This window comes from Macrosteles quadrilineatus, unplaced genomic scaffold (genome assembly GCF_028750875.1).
Source record: "Macrosteles quadrilineatus isolate MER2022 unplaced genomic scaffold, UCM_ALF_1.0 Scaffold_5__1_contigs__length_97177068, whole genome shotgun sequence".
Classification (NCBI taxonomy): domain Eukaryota; kingdom Metazoa; phylum Arthropoda; class Insecta; order Hemiptera; family Cicadellidae; genus Macrosteles; species Macrosteles quadrilineatus.
Genome location: NW_026542598.1, coordinates 44,107,399 through 44,123,244, shown reverse-complemented (window position 1 = coordinate 44,123,244; position 15,846 = coordinate 44,107,399). Strand labels below are relative to the sequence as shown.

Below are 15,846 nucleotides of genomic sequence, written 5' to 3'. Positions count from 1 at the left end.
GAATTATTGTAACTTATGTTATTTTCCCATAAAACCCCATAAAATAGCAAAATATCGGGTTTTAGTAAAATACCCAGTTTTGACTAAAATTAGTATGTTGTGAAGTTCTAACTTTATTCTGATTGTTTTATTTAGGAAAACGTCTAACTCTAAGGCCCCTCGCCCACTATACGATTTCGGTCGTACGACACTGTGTCGGAACGACAACATTTCCACAGTGAACCATTGGATCTTATGAGAGCTCGCCCACTGTACGATAATTTCACGACTACGACAAACTGTCGTGAAGCAGTCGTTCACTGCCACTGTGATACACGACTGTCGTACGACTGTTTTACTCGCAGTGGCGTACACAATCAAATGGGCGCTCGCCCACTATACGATTTTTATCGTATGTCGTGCGTTCTCCCCAGTAGTCTTATATATACTTTTTGCAATTAACTCATACTTAGTCATTATTATAGTTGTTATATCACTTTGCGTATTTCTTATCGTGAATAAATATTTTTTACTATTCATTCATACTTTTTTATTATAATGTTTGATATATCACTTGGTTTTATTTTTCAACCACTATTTTGCGTAATTTTGATCTTCCTATTTATTTTTTACAATTTGTTCATATTTTTCTTTATATTATGTTTAAATACTGCATCACTTATGAGTAAATATACCAAAATAATTATTGAAAAAATGCGAGTTTGGCTATTATTTATTATTGTATAATCTTAATCTATATCTATAAAAGAGGATGTTTGTATATATATTTGTTTGTTTGTTTGTTTGGGGGTGATAAACTCGGACACCGCTGAACCGATTGCCACGAAACTTGGTACATACGTGTAGAATGTCATGGAATAGGTTTATACACCATCAATTTCGTGATCCGTCCAATAGGCTCCGCCCCAGTGGCTCTGGAGTTTCCCATGTTAACCTTATGAGAAATGGAATTAATGAATCTTAACAGCTGTTTCAATTAAACAAGTTGGTTCTGTTCTATGATGTTCAATAGCATTAGGCTAAAGTTACAAGGATTACCAACAGGGTGCAGCACTATTATTTCTTTTACATTTATGACAACAGCTAATTTGCAACCAAAAAGGTGAGTGAGCGTAGCGAACGAGCTAACCTGAAGGCAAGTGAGCGTAGCGAACGTGCTAACCTGAAGGCAAGTGAGCGCAGCGAACGAGCTCCAACCTAAAGGTGAGTGAGCGTAGCGAACGAGCTCCAACCTAAAGGTGAGTGAGCGTAGCGAACGAACTTCAACCAGGACGTGATTGAGCCATGTGAACGAGATCATCTTGAAAATTAAGAAGTTAAACGGGGCAAAGCCCGCGGGTTACAGCTAGTTATTAATTATATTGTGTAAAAAAGTTTCACTAAAACCTATAAATATAATTTTTGTAGATTATATTGATAAAATTAAATCATTAATATTTAAAAACTAATCCAAAAAAATTTAACATACATACTTTTTACCAGACTATCCCATAACCCTATGATAGTTATGGTAAATTTAAAAACTTGTAAAATGCATGGACTAATATAATTTGAAAACTTAAAAAATAATTTGCACATAAAAATAAATGTTTCTTTGATGCTGTAGGCCTACATTGGCCACTATCGCTTAATCTACGCCACAGAAGCCACATTGCAACACCACGTAACGGAATCATTGTTTTACTATTTGATACAAAACCACTGTTTTAAGATATTGCCCAACACACCCACACCTCACTCTTCCAGGGCTACCGAGTAACTGGCCATTTATCCGACAAAGTGTCGTAAAGTGGGCGAGGACCACACATACGATAAGAATATCGTACGACACAGTGTCGTACGACCGAAATCGTATAGTGGGCGAGAGGCCTAAAAACCATTGTTTTATCATGGCCTGATTAGGCTACAGACTATTTCCATCGAGTGTTCTTGTTTCTGTGCTGTATTAATCCACTCAAACTCCTAATGTTGGCAAAATATATTTAGATATTGCCCGTTGAATCACGCTGACAACAAAAGATGAATAACTAAAATATCACGTAACAATTTAAAGTCGGTAACTCAAACTGTTGTTGAAATTTTATATTTAGCAAATTTTATCACAACTCTAACGACCAAATTTAAGAAAATCGTTTCAAAGAAGAAAGCAGAAAATTCATTTTAATATACTGTGGACATCAATATTTGCGTTCATTGGGTAACCAACAATTATTATAGTTGGGACACTCTGTATATAGTGCTAAACGCCGCCGCCGCGTATAAAATACGGTGATCATTACAGTGATACAAATTTGATGTGTTAGAGCAGTTGCGCGACAGGGGCTCCACAATGTGGAAAAACCCCTATACTGTAAATCGATGAAAAAAACCTTGAAGTGGGGGACTAGACGTGCGTTCACCCTGACAAATGAATGCGCGTTTATTCATGAATGTTAGGAAAGGAACGACGCACCTTTTTCGATTCACTGAGTTACTAATGCGGCAACCAAAACGTCTTGCATTAAAACTAAACTTTAATTGATTTTTCAACATTGTTTGAGACCAAAAGAGGCCAATAAAGGGCAAATGATTGAATTCCAATTCCAATAACCACAAATGACTTGTGTGCTGGGCCAAAAGAAACTGAAAAGTCTTTGATGGTTTCAATAAAGTCCTCATTTGTAATGCGCGCCACATCACAGACATTCTTGCTTTTCTTACTAAATATTTTCGTTTTACAAGTTTATTGGGTTTGTCAAATCTAGGTTGATTTCTTATTGAGATTACTAAAGTTGTCGGGGTTTTGTTCAAGTTTTATAGCGATGAATAATTATGGTTGGAAAGCGATGTCGTATAGGATCTCATAAACTTGTCACAGGGTTGTCTAAATATTTAAAATACGTATCTTTTAAACGTTAGTCTAAAAAGTAGTCCTCTCGTTACGGACCAACGAAAACACAACATGACATGAATGGCTATAGAAATAACTACCTACTTTTAAGTTTGATCACTATTTAGAGGTTATAAGGAGTGGATACACGATATCGCTTGCGACAACCAAAGTTGTACTGTAGTTCGTTAAAAATTTACGTAACAAATATTTAACAATGTGATATTCTAAATTTATATTTAGGTGGCGTGGCTTGAAAGTTGGAGGCTATTTATTTTATTGAATAAATTATGTTCATTTGATTTGAGTGAATATTTACACCATTAAGAAGTAGTTCAGGATTTCTATGACAATTTTAGTAACGATTTAGAATAATGTCTTACGATTTTTTCTTTACAAAGTTACGGACGAATGAAATCTCACTAATCAAAGCATATGACAAAATTGCTGACCCCTATGGGCTGCTAATGGTTGTTATATATTACATTCTTTTGATTTGAGGTTATATTCTCGGCAGCAGTAAGAAATTCTTTTTAGATTTCTACGTCATTGGTTGTTTGGTTTTTTATGCTCTAGATAAGTTACCATGTATGTATAAATGAAGCAACTGTACATTATTTTCATATATTTGATTGTGGTGACGTTTGTGAATGCAATGTTTTATTGTTCAAAAGCAGAGAGAGTTGTTCAGAAGAGAGTACATATTATGAATACGGCCTACATTGGATAATTTCTTCTTGCATATAATGAAGTAGGCCTACTGTTATATGAACATATCTGTACACCATTGTAAAAATATTTTTTCACAGATAAAAAACGTGTCATAGTAACTTTTAAAAAGTGTTATGTTTTTCCAGGAACTGAATAGTATTCGTTTATAAGATCAGTTGCCCATAAACTCAGATGAGTTTGTCTTTTGTGGTATTCTATGTGAAAAAATAATATCCGCTGTGGACTTTTTCTGTTATTGCTATCCACATCTGGTGTAGAATTAAAGAACATTCTTGAATGGGTTTATTTTAATAAACACAGTAAGTTTTAACTATTGTATCACAGCATTTAATATAATTAACTTTTAAAACTGTTGTTTTGTATGATGCGATATTTAACAAATTAATAAACCTATTTAATAATTAAGTTTAACAGGTTTGAGACTTTCATATTTAGTTGTACTTAAACAAGGGTCAAATGGAATGTTTATATTTTATGTACTGTAATTTATTCTTGCATATTTAATAACTTACTTTTGTTATAAATGCATTATAGACGATATGATATTTATTTATATATTATATAAAAAAAGTAAATTAAATACCGGTACTCACCCATTATTTTCATAAAACAAATAAACCTGTTTTGGTTTTAGGTCATGATCACAATTAAAATCATGATTTTATATTAATATGACTTTACTTTAAGGAGTGTAAATATTACTGTGTTGCCATTTCTTTTGCTGTGACACAACAATAATATGGTCATCTACGCTGCCAGTGAGAACTCTCACATAGGCAGAAGCCCATTATTTGTGTTTATTTATATGTTGTTTTGCTGGTTAATTATTTGTCACAATAAAGATTTATTTGATTTACACAAAGAGGTTCCAAGTTGTCAAAATTCGTTGGTCGCTACTCCTCCACTCACACAGGGCATAAGATGCATTGTAAAGGGAACAAATGTCTTCTGAAGTTAGGGAAGTTGTTTCTGATAAGACCAAGTCTTTGGGTAGCAGAATCGTAGGAACATATGTCTACCAAAGTTAGGATAGTAGTTTCTGATAAGAATTCAGTTTTTGGGAAGCAGGTCCGAGATAAGAGAACAGTAGTAGGATTGCAGTTTCTGACAAGAGCACAGTAGTAAGATTGCTGTTTTTTTATAATAGCACAGTAGTAAGATTGCAGTTTCTGACAAGAGCACAGTAGTAAGATTTCTGTTTTTTTATAATAGCACAGTAGTAAGATTGCAGTTTCTGATAAGAGCACAGTAGTAGTGTTGTAGTTTCTGATAAGAATTTAGTAATTTGGTTGCAAAGTGGTTTGCCATCTTCCTTATTATTTTGATACGATTCAAGCATAGGCTGAAACAATTTTTAGAAGGTATACAAGTCCTTGATTAATCTAATCAGAGATTACATATGCTATGTAATCTTTGATCTAATTATTTAATTATCTTAAATAAGGATTTATATTGTTTGTTGACTCTCCTTTCTATCACCATTATTGCCTTATATGCAAATGTTTCCTTGTGTTTGTTTAATATATGCCACTATAAATAATATTTTTTTAATTATGATAGTGTCTATTTGTGTGTTTATTAGAAAAAAAACTAATATTTACTAATATTCCATAAAAAATAATCCCTAAAATAAGTATTTTTTCAATAGTTATTTGGTGTTAATATTTATGTGCTTTCAACTGCTTTTTATCATATTATCTTATTTTATACAGAAGTTTACGTACCATATTGGTACATACAAGCACAGTTGATATTGAATTGAAGACAGTTTTACTAACGTTTCACATTCAAAGAGTTTTGCGACTACAACAGCAAAAGACAACAGAAACGGAATTTAATATCAGCATCTGTATTTTATAAAAGAATGTGGCACCGGTGGCTCCTCTTCTAAAGTAAATGAAAACATTGCCTTTACCTATATGAAATTTTTTTTAAATAAACTAATAGTTAAAGTTATTTCAATTTGTCATATTTTAAACTGTATTTAAATTCATGAAACTGAAAATACTTTGCCATCCTATGCGACTAATAACTTTTTTAATGAGTCATATAACACTGATTAATTTTGTTAAACTACTGTCAAATTCATGGTCTTTATTGTACGATCAGTACTACTTTTTGTTGAGTAATGTATGTGATAACTAAATTTACATCTTAAATCAATCCACAAACTTTTATAAAATCCTGTTGACAGTTTTACAGCTTGACAAAATTTAAATTCATCAATCTTTTTCACACAACTGTTTTTATATTGTCATATTTTTGCTGATTAGGGAGGTAGCAGTTCAAACATTCAAATCTGAGAAATAATTGACTCAGTTGTTTTCTGTCCTGTTTTTGGTACAGTGTAATCCAAGGGTCTCCTAGGTGGGTTGAAGACCACTCACCCCCTCCCCCCTCACGCTTGTTATACTTTAATTGCTCCTGGCTTTGTGCCCCATCCCCCCTTGCATTCCTTCCCCACCCCACCCCTTAGGGCTTGGACTTTATTACTTGTTTGTTTATTCTGTCTTGATCATCCTGTAATTATTCTGTGTGTCCCTGCATCCCTTTGTTCTTGTGGAGAGCACCACACAAAATAACAAGTTTTTAACACAGGTTTTTGGAACAAGTATTTGTTTTCTTTCAGTTATTGTTATTTATTTGGTGACGATATATCATCTCAACTTAACAATATAAACAAAAGTTTACCTTGGTGTTTTACGAGGTAAATTATATTTTGCCAGGGTTGAATTTAAGCACTGTATGTTAGTATAGGGATAAAAGAACGAACACTGTTTCAGAGTGCAGTTAAGAGTTGCCAAAAAGGCAAAAGTAACCCCATAAAAATACACTAGCTCAAAAATTTGTTTGTCAAGAAACAAACTTTATTCATTTCATATCCACTTTTCTGCAAGGTATTTAACTGCATTAATATGGGTTGGTTGCTATAGTTTGTACGGGTTATGAACATTCAACAACCTGGAAATATTACTGGAAATGAAAATAAAATAGGCTTTCTAATAGGGTATTCTGTATAGTAAAAACTCAGTTTATTAAATTTCTATAGACTGGTTGCTATAACCATGCTTCACAGAATAATGATTGACATCAACCTATGTTACTACAGCATATTTGCATTTTAGATTGGTCAACTGTAAAATATCAATTTATGATTAGGATATTTCAACTAACATAAAAAAGATGTTGGGGACCAAGCTGGTCTAGTAGAGTGTATGTAATTTTTCAATATATTTTAGCTATGCAATGTGCACCTTAGGGTGCTCAACTAAAATAATAGACTGTTTTATAAAATAATTGTAAAACACAGGGTTTTATTTTTTAATGAACCAGCAGTCAAATAACACTTAGCATTAGAATATTTTGAAGTAAACTAAAAAAAATATATTCATACATTTTGGTATCATAAATATATTAAAGTTTAGGGGGTTTATTATAATAAATATTTAATAAAACATGTTTTAATGGTAGCTAACAAATATTTAATCACTACAAACAACAATACCTTGGCAGTAGTTAGCTGTTTAAGATTACTCCAGTATATTTGAGGTTTGGCCTAAGTGCATTCATTAGGCATAGAGTGCAAGGATCCATGAATAAATGAAAATGGAGCTAAAAGGTTGTGGATTAGAGAGGAGCCAGTAAACTCTGGCTGGGGTTAGTGCTTTGAACAGTCAGACTTTTGCGTCAAAATCCACCTGGCTTACAAACTGTTGCTACCTTCCTGGCTAAGATTAGTTTTAAATTAATTTTGTCGACATCCTCTTTAGTTGGAAGTTTGAAGAGCATATACATCTTATATCTTTTATAATCCCACTAGGATAACACTTTTGTCAAAGATAGGTAATGAATACAGCCAATGATAAGCTTAATCAATACCTTAAAATCCCCTCTAGGATTCCAAGTTGTGAGTGGGACATTTTAGATGTAAATAATGCAACAAAAATAAACCCCAAAATGTTCTTAACTTACCTTTTAATATATTTGTTTTATTGTGTCACACAGTTGATAGTATTAAACAAACAAGAAAATGTATTTGAATATGTATGAAAAAAAATAGTATTTATAATTTATCAACTTAAATAAATTAGAAAAAAAATTACGGTAGTGAATTTTCTGTCTATTAATCATTTTTTAATGTACTGCAATTAATGAAGTAAGACCCACACCCGAGGCAATTTTTTTCTCATATCCCCAGAAAAGAATAACCCATTTTATCATTTAAAAAAATTAAAAATATACCTTTATTTTAATTTTATTAATTTGGTTTACTTTTAAAATGGCCTTAGTGTTGAAATCTTGTAAGTATTTTAATAAATAATTTATTTAATGCTTAAAAGGATACTCAGTTTATTAATGTCATATAATACCCCCCCCCCCCCCCCTTATCACTCTGTTTTTCATATATATGTATGTGTGTGTGACCGTCCGTTAGCACGATAACTCTAGTAAGAGTCATCCGGCTCATAAATTATTCTTGTTGAAAAGATTGTTAAGGTACGGAACAATGGGACATTACATTTTGCTATATTAACAATTAACATCAATCTTAAACGCAAATATTATTTCAATCATTGTAATCATTACATAGAAATATGTATCAATATATTAGGCATTTTATACCGAAGAATAGTGTAAATCAAGCAAGAAAGTGATGTGCAATTTCTTTCTAAAGCTCTCAAATTTCTCATGCTTTGAAAGAAATTTGAAAAAGTGATACTTATTTAATTGCTGACATAAATAAAAATGTGTAACGTGTCTAAGAAAATCTGAGCTAACTGATATCCATATCCATCATGGGGGAGCGAGCTGGTCTAGTGGTTAGAGCGCGGGACTTCGGTTCCAGAGGTCCCGGGTTCAAATCCTGCCAAATCACCAATGGATTTAACACGTTCACTGCTAATGACGCACTTGTGCGTCATAAGTATATTAGCAGATATATAATACATGATGAATATAATTACATAATATATTTTAATCCACAATTTATAGTATAAAATTTATTTAATTAAAGATATATTGTCACTCAATTAACATGATCATGTTAATGTTTATGTTTTTTAGCCATTTATAAAAGTATTACATATCATTAGCAGTGAATGTGTTAATCTATGTGATAATGCCGCAACCCCTAGGTCTAGCCTGAAGTAATGTGAAAAACAATTCCGGGCTCGTGCCTAGCGTCCTGGGACAAAAAAAAAAAATAAATAAAAATATCTACATGTTGCAGGAAGCTGATGATGGTTCAGTGTCGGGAACTCCTGGATACATTGATCCGAGCAGCTTCACATCCAAGGTGAGTTGGCAGTTTTACCCATTCAAATTTTCAATTTTCAATTTGATTTTTTTTTTCATGTTCCCACAAAACCAAAACAAAACTACATCCCAACTATATTCACGAGGTGAAATAGTTTTTGTTAATGATTTGTAGCATGAGTTGAATGATCAAATATTGGTTTTCTTGCGTTTTTAATCTCATTTTTGCAAGAAACCGTTTCAACCTTTTAGCCATCATCAGTTCCGATGGGTGCATGTTCTGGATGAGCCGTGAATGGCCAAAAAGTCAAAACACGTTTTCTGTGAAATATAGTATTGAAAACGGAAGAAAACAATAAAAAAACATCTTGTTTATATCTTGTATGGACTAAACAAAAAATCTCTCAAACTTTACTTTATTTTAGTTTTAATTGATGTTTGTGAAAAGTTTATCTTTAAAATAATACGTCAGACTTTAAATTGTTTGTGTGTGATAAGGTAAATTTGTATTTTTTTCAAATGCTGACATTTTTCATCAATGAGTAATACAACACAAGATAAGAGTTGCTTCAGAATCTGGAATTTGATTCTATATTTGTCCAGTAAAATCTACAACTTGGCAAAATTAATAGACAACAGATTTAGTAACACAATACATTTCCTGAAAATGACATAAGTTTACAACATTCACATTCAAATTTAAAAAAATCCAGTAAAACGTTAGGAGAAAGATCAAATTTTAAAAATCTCAAAAGCTTTAACAATTTTAAACCTTAAAAAAATTTTAAAAGTAACAAATTTTTTAGCTTTAACAAATTTTAAAAATCTCAAAAGGTAACAAGTTTTTTTTTCGCAGGTTACCGTCAAGGCAATATACGACTACCAGGCTCGTCACGATGATGAACTATCATTCTGCAAGCACGCCATCATCACCAACGTGAACAAGCAGGATGGGGGGTGGTGGAGGGGAGACTACGGAGGCAAGCGGCAACAGTGGTTTCCCTCCAACTATGTGGAGGAGATTGAACCTCAGAGAGACGAGCCCAGAGATGATACGGTAAAATCTCTTACCTTTTACTTTGGACATTCTATTCAAATTAGCAAAATGGTCATTTATTTTCTTCGAGTAGTTGTTTGAATTTCAAACGCTAGGTTTTTTTCTTCACTTTCCAATGAATTTATGTCGTCAATCGTGGATCTTTGTGCAACATCTAATCTGTAGTTGTCGTGTTGAAAATATTCCTTACTTCAAGTATTCTCGACTTACAAAATTGTATTTAAAGAAAAACTCTCCTTAAACCTGATTTTTATGTAAATAGCGTATGAAACATAAATCTTGTTAGGCCTATATAGTGTTATGAAATTGTTACCAAGATGCAGTAGTCCCCACTGCTATCTCCACTGTATAAGAAACTTATGTAGTAAGGTATATAACCCAAGCTGTATAAGATAGCTGCCTTCATTCTTTAAAAATATTCGACTAACCCTTTGATCTAAATCTCTCCCACTTGCAGTTGCTTTACAGTAAAATGAAACATGGAATGTTGGAGCAAAAGGGATCTTCTATGACTTGTTTTTCTGTTACAGTCGACAGACTCAATGTTCCTGGGCAGTTTACAGAAGGGCAGCTTGGATGTGATGGGAGCCGTGGTAGAATTGGCGACTACCGGACGACCTGGGCTGGAGTGGGTGCTGAGGATACAAGTGAGCATAGTCTAATTAGTATCGCAAGTCATATTAGAAACAACCATTAGGTTTGATTCATAAATAAAACGATATCAGCAAACTGACACAAACTTTCTCCCATTAGCTCTACATTGAAATTTTACATGCTACTACTTTTATGAGCAACAAATTTCAAACAATTACATAACCTTGGGTATCGACACCAAGTTCTATAAAAATCAAATCACAGTTTTACTCTGTAGCTGTACATTGTTATGGAATTTTATAGGAAACTAGCTGTACCCACGGGCTTTGCCCCGTTTAACTTCATAAGTATTCGCATGGCTCAATCACGTCCCGGTTGAAGTTCGTTCGCTACGCTCACTCACCTTTAGGTTGGAGCTCGTTCGCTGCGCTCACTTGTTTTCAGGTTAGCTCGTTCGCTACGCTAACTCGCCTCCAGGTTGATGTTCGTTCGCTACGCTCACTCACCTTTTGATTGCAAATTAGCTGTTGTCATAAATTTTAAAAAGTCATCCCTTTTATTGTTTATAATACTTTGATAAAGGTTTTTATGCTTTAATATTTAACATTGGAGAATTTAAACGTTGTTAAGTGCACAGGTGTGCTGCGATTGGGGTTTAATACATTTGGACTTATTCAAAAGTAAAATAGTTTTCTGTGCTGCACTCTGTAGAAACACTATGGCACTATTTCAAATCATGACTAATGCTAATACAGAATGTTGTAATTATTCAAACCTACAAAACAGTTGGTAAAAGTAAACATCTGCTTTTAAATTATACTTATTTGTAAACATTGTAGATCAAAAAGTCTGACATTGGCCCACTTAAAACCCTCTGGGGCAGAGCCCTTTTGACAGATCTGCACCAAACTTCACTCGAACCATCCTTGAAAGATGCTTAATAATGCCTGAAAGTTTCATTACAATCTGTCGAGTGGTTTCGGAGTCCATAACGTATATACATACACACACATACATAGTTCCTCTTTTATAGATATAGATTACAATAACTTTTGAGCTGTAATTTTTACAGTGTTAGGTGAAGTGATTTTGTTTATATGTTTGAAAGGACAACAAGGTTCTATGTTGGAGCCATTTTTGTAAAAATCAAATTTGTCCACTTTTTAAATTGGTTTTAAATTGGAAAATCATCATTAAAAATCAGAATTTCAAACAAATTAAAAGAAAACACCCGGAAAAATATGTACACAAAATTACCTCAAAATCAGACCACTGAGTGTAGTCGATATCTCGGTACACATCCACCATCACACATATATCATTTGGAAATTTTTTTTTCTGGGCTAAAATGGATGTTACAGCCAAAACTCAAAATTTGGACGAAATCAGTACTTTTCCCTCATACATTATCCTCATATAGGAGGAGAAATTAAAAACACAATAAATCCTATGAAGATATTCTTTTAAGTAGGCTACCTATTTCAAAGTAATAATTCTTAAGAACTCTTATGATCTTTTGAATAATTTTTCCAATTTTGTGATTTTCATCAACTCAATTTTGCAAGCATAAGGTCATTCATAGTGTTTCCACATCTCATAAAACTTTTGATAACAGGCCGATTGTAATTTTTAAATAATGTTTCCATTCCATGCATTTGGCCAACGTTAAAAGCATATAAATAATTGCCCCATAAGTATTTAAAAATAGACTAATCAATTATAGATAGTGGATTTAATCCTAAGGCTTGACATTCAATTACAAACAGTTGTATTTTCATATTTACCCTATAAATTCCATTTGCTAAATTTGGATAGGCTATGTTCAATTTTTCACTCACCCATAATCTGTAGTAGCTTATATAGTTTAAAAAACTTACTGTCCATGTTTGTCCAGGTCCATTCAGTTGAGATTGATTTTGTCGTTGACTTTTTTATTATTTAGTTACTACGGCTTACATAATTCGTCATTTTGACATATTTCCAATCAATTTTAACTTTCGATGAACCAGACTTTTTTTGTTAGACTCTAGTTTGGTTTCAATGTGTCCTAAGGAAAGGAAGTCTACTGTTTAAATTTTTAAAACCCAGTCAGGATGGCTTGGAATAGAGAGATTGGTTTTAGCGAATTTCCCATATAGGGAATATTAGCGAATTTCCCATATAGGGAATATTAGCGAATTTCCCATATAGGGAATATTAGCGAATTTCCCATATAGGGAATAAGCTATTACCGTAGTACTCATGGTAAGACCTGGACCCGGGACCGATTTTTTTTCCGTTTTGAGGTCCCTAGAGGCCAAAAACACCATCCGTTCAAATTCATATATATATATATAGGTATATTTATATATATATATGTGTCCGTTAGCACGATAACTCGAGCAAAAATGATCCGATTTTGATTAAATTTGGTACAAACGTGTAAACCTACGTTTATTCGAACGAGTTCGCGAACCAGCATGATCGGACCATGGGAATGGGGGTTTATGGGGGGTTTTATGGGGTAAAAATGGGTTTTTCCCATTTTTGACCCAAAAAACATCAAATTTTGCAATTTCTTTCAAAACTATTTTGTAGAGCTTAAAAAAACAAATAATTTAGTATATTGAAGCGTTATAATGCGCCTAATGGTTGCGGAGAAAATTCCAAAAAATTGCAAATTTAAAATCCCCATGTTATTCTTATGGAGAATAAGTAAACTGTTGTAGTTTGCTTGTTTATTAACATATTTTGCCCAAATTTGGAACATGTTTTTATTTCTTACTAACAATTAACATTTTACATAAAAAAACACCTTTACCCTCCCTGTTGCAGCAAACCTAAGTATGTGTTAAACTGATTCTATTTAAATAGGGATAAATGTGATATTTTTAAGGATACATTTTAGTGTAAATCCAATCAGGCAAATGGAAATTCGCTTAGTCTGCAGGTTTGCTGCGGCGGGGGTATTTTACTTAACTACTGTTTTTTAAAGTCATAAGTCATCATTTTTGTACTTATTTGTTGACACTTTGCCAGGTTCCCAACATGTGCAGTGTGTTTGAGGTGGCTGTTCCCTCAGAAGACCAAGCCATTGAGTGGATGACGGCAATCAAGAAGACGGCTCAAACCGCCAGTGACCGGGTCTGTACTGTGATGCTAAGTATAGACTTAAGCGTTCTTCTAACTCAATTTGGACACTCTTCAAACTTATTGCATACTCAAAACCAACAAAAAAGTTTCTTGTGAAGAAATGACATTTTGATCAAATAAATCTTTTCTCTGTTTCTCAAAGTACATCTCGTACTTAACTTTCAGGAATTTTTAACTTTTTAAATAATCTTGCATTCATAACTCTTAGTGGTGAATATTGAATTTCATTGAATATTGAACCATATTGAATTTCAACCCGATTACTCATAGGTCAAGATGATTTTTCCAGGAGATTCAAAACAAAGAGATGGAACGGACGTGGAGGATTGCGAAGGAGATGTCAAACCTGATCATTTACTGTAGATCTGTTGCCTTCAACATGGACAGGATACGAGTGAAGGGGTTCATATACAATGAGATGAGTTCCTTCCCAGAGACTAAGGCTGAGAAAACCATATGTCAGCAAGAGAGCAGGTTCTTCCTCAAATACCATCAGGTAAGGCATCCAGCCTAGAGATAATCTTAAGATGAAGATAAAACCAAAGAACATTAATTTTTACTGTCTTTACTTACTAGACTGTAAATATACGAGAGATGCCTGAAAATTTCCGCGAAAGGTATCCGCGATACAGTTGTTGCCTAGTGAGGTAGTTCAAATGTGACACCAGTGTTGTTTCTGAATCTCCCCCGCCACAATTCTGGCCGGTCTGAACCCCTATGTGACCGTTTGAGTTTTGTGAGTTTTGTCGTAGCCGATAATTATGTGAGAGAAAATCTACGCTTCCGCCAAGTACGAAGCCAAAAATCTGTGGTCTGAGAGGTCAACTGTTATACACTAGGAATGATGATTCTGAATAGTCGTGAAAGGAGAAAAGTGTTTCAACCTTCAACACAACAAATTGTTTTTCAGAAGTAGATGCGTTTGGAGATGGTTAACATGTGCACAATGTTGTTTAGGTGTAGGCCAGTGGCAGCCGTTCATTAGTCGTTTGAGGCAGTGACCAAAGTTAGGAATATTTTGTTGCAAATTACAGTGTGACTGAACAGAAATTGCCTAATGCCTGCATACTAGGGAAGAACATCAGCAAATGAGAGTACATACAATTTCAATGAGGACTAAAATTCTACTATCTTTATAAGTGTGTTTGTTTTGTATAGTTTGTAATTATTATTGTTGATTCAGTTCCAGTTCAGCAGAGTCTACCCCAAGGGTCAGAGGATAGACTCTTCTAACTACAACCCCATCCCCTGCTGGAACAGTGGGTGTCAAATGGTCGCTCTCAACTACCAAACCCCAGGTAATCCTCTGGTTTGTTATTCCTTGAGGGGAAGCGCTTTCATACCCTTCACCTTACCCTAACTTTGAAAACAGCCAAAAGCTCATCAGTTGATGTATCAGGCTGTCCAAAACACAAAACCGTTCAAATTAGGGCTCTGAAGTTGTTCAACAACCCCCCCCCCCCCAAATATTTTTAAGATGTTTGAATCGTCCTTTTTTCAAGGATCCGTTAAAGCCTGGCTTCTCGATCGACCATTGTATTCGGTCAATTATTAATTTGATGCTTTGGACCAAACAGAGACTCAACTTGTCCAAATAACGTTGTCAATAGTATCTTTATTTTTTATACAGTGTATCCAGAAATTCTGGTCATAGAGGCGGCAGGAGGTATTACGGTACAGCATACATTCTTGTGTAGGTTAAAGAAAAAGTTCTGTAATGAATTACTGTCTGATTTTTTTCTCTACCCTAAAATGTGCTAATGTACGGAATACCCCTAGGCTCTTTGGAAACTAATTTTTAGTCACTTGATGTAACATATTATTTGCAGACAAACCTATGCAGTTGAACCAAGCCAGGTTCAGGCTCAACGGAGGCTGTGGATTTGTACTGAGACCAGAGGTTATGTTTCGTCCAGACTATGATCCCCTTGTCCCCCCTCCACCCTTTGTGGCGAACTCTATCTCTGTTTCTCTCAAGGTCAGTTGTCTTCTGTGTTGATTTGGATTGTTTACAGTTAATTAATTTATAGTTGTTGCTATTATAAATAAATGGTAAAAATATAGGTTACTAACCTTGGTGAGAAAAATTTTATGTGTCCATAGACATTTTTAAAAACTTGAAAACCTATACCGATACAATTTTAAACAATAAGTAGGTACATATAGAAAGTAATATGTATGATTAGCATCAACGCTTACACCTACC

The 15,846-nt window shown here is 33.8% G+C and overlaps 1 protein-coding gene across 2 annotated transcripts in view; it reads left to right on the top strand.

Moving 5' to 3' along the window:
- The window catches only part of LOC128993901 (1-phosphatidylinositol 4,5-bisphosphate phosphodiesterase gamma-1-like), an 88,282-nt gene that overhangs the window by 62,010 nt on the left and 10,426 nt on the right, over positions 1 to 15,846 (top strand). For both annotated transcript variants that reach the window (XM_054417990.1, XM_054417991.1), the window contains exons 16-22: positions 8,832 to 8,897; positions 9,714 to 9,914; positions 10,445 to 10,561; positions 13,527 to 13,631; positions 13,930 to 14,136; positions 14,824 to 14,938; positions 15,470 to 15,618. In XM_054417990.1, the coding sequence (XP_054273965.1) occupies positions 8,832 to 8,897; positions 9,714 to 9,914; positions 10,445 to 10,561; positions 13,527 to 13,631; positions 13,930 to 14,136; positions 14,824 to 14,938; positions 15,470 to 15,618 (960 nt within the window). The remainder of the gene's footprint in view (positions 1 to 8,831; positions 8,898 to 9,713; positions 9,915 to 10,444; positions 10,562 to 13,526; positions 13,632 to 13,929; positions 14,137 to 14,823; positions 14,939 to 15,469; positions 15,619 to 15,846) is intronic.